Raw genomic sequence first — 1,679 nt, 5'->3', positions numbered from 1 at the left:
TTATGATTGACATTTTGTGGCGTAAATGAGGGCCGGATCTAGTGCCTTGGCGTGGTTCCCTGTTTTACATTTGTCATTTAACCGCACCCCATCCATGTATTCCAAAACAAGAACTTTTTCTGCTGACCGGATGACTTCAGGAATAAGTACATCAACATAATTAGCAACGGAACTATCACTCTGCCTGCTTCGATAATTAAGGTTCCTGGCAACCTTTCGTGTATTTTCAGCTTCTGTGTTGAAGTCGAGTTCTTTGGGTGCTTCATTACACCATTCATCAATCACTGGACTAAAATCATATTGTGGTTCTGCCCAGGCTATCCATTCAACAATTGTCCTAGCATTCTTCAAATCCTGAAGAATGACATCCTTGATGCCCTTATGCTGAACCTTTACAACCACATCCCGTCCATCCTTCAAACGACTTCGATGAACTTGGGCTATCGAAGCTGTGGCAAGAGGTGTTTCATCAAAATCCGTAAATATTTCACTTTTGGGCTTTCCCAACTCTTTCTCTATGGTCTGGTAAACCTCTGATAATGGACGAGGTGAAAGAGAGTCCTGTAACTGCTTGAGCAGCTGTATATAAACATCGGGAAGAACATCTACACGGGTAGAGAGATACTGGCCTAATTTCACCCATAATCCTTCTAATTCAATCATGGCACTAAGAAGGCGATTAGCATTCCGTTCATGAGCTCTCTCCCATAGATCATCCCGTTTATCCACAGTAATCCATTCGTCCTTCTTCTGGATTGTCTTGTAATCCAAATATATTGTCAAGGCAACTGTAAATATTTTCAAACGCCTTCTGAAGTTGCTTCCCTATCCCATTGACAAGAAGGGGATATGCACTTGCTTCCCTTTCCTTTGACTAGTTCCATCCAGTAGAATCCTCGTTTAAAGGACAAAATATATAACAATGGAGATGACTCCCACTCCAAAGACTATCTGTAACCTCCCCAAATAAAGGAATGATATAATATTAAATGCATTAACCTCATGGCAATTGTTCTCTTCTCACTTTACCGTGTAAATAACAAACAGCTCTCGTCCATCTAAACATGAATGTGGTTTCTCCTTTCAATGGGCTTCAGGCTATCTGGCAGAGCATCTTATCACAATAATGGAAATCAACCCCTGGATGGAACAACGCTTGAAGAATGCCGAGAAGAAAAACGAATATGGGATTATCAAGTTAAAGCAACCATGTAGAGATATTGCTGCTTTACTCTGATGCCACCGCCACCATCAAACTTATCTACAATATATAGATACTCTGTTTCTCCATTTTGTAGATGATCAATTACAGGGAAACCATTATGACTATTGCTCTGTAGCATTGCAACTACATCTCCAACCTTAACGACACGTGGAAAATATGCAACCTTTTGATTTACACAAGCTTCTTTGGCAATCATATTGCGCATATACTGTTTTGGCCTCGATTCGAGCAATGGGATACCTCTCAGCCGAGCTTGCTCTTCATAAAATCCTCCATTAAAAACATCACCAACAGCCTTAGATATGAGAAGAACTAGCATAATCAGGGGCAAAAGCTGCAGATTGTTTGTGATTTCGACCATAATGACACAAAAAGACACGGTCATTCTCATGGATCCTCCAAGAAAAGACGCAGCTCCAGAGACACTTATTGCTGTCCTGACCTTTGAAAACAT

At 40.9% G+C, this 1,679-nt stretch overlaps 1 protein-coding gene across 1 annotated transcript; it reads right to left on the bottom strand.

The window, feature by feature from the left end:
* On the bottom strand, positions 1-1,058 carry LOC149241787 (uncharacterized). Its single transcript, XM_089370655.1, has 2 exons — positions 1,046-1,058; positions 1-788 (listed from the first exon to the last, which is right to left on the bottom strand). Exons 1-2 carry the CDS (start codon positions 1,056-1,058, stop codon positions 1-3), a joined length of 801 nt encoding a protein of 266 aa, XP_089226781.1.
* Positions 1,059-1,679: the final 621 nt, after the last annotated feature.

The sequence above is a fragment of the Pinus tabuliformis genome, chromosome 8, assembly GCF_031772625.1.
Source record: "Pinus tabuliformis cultivar Carrire ecotype Pingquan chromosome 8, CPIR1, whole genome shotgun sequence".
In the NCBI taxonomy this organism is placed as follows: Eukaryota; Viridiplantae; Streptophyta; class Pinopsida; order Pinales; family Pinaceae; genus Pinus; species Pinus tabuliformis.
Note: the sequence above shows the minus strand (reverse complement) of the source record. Positions and strands in the feature narration are given on the sequence as shown.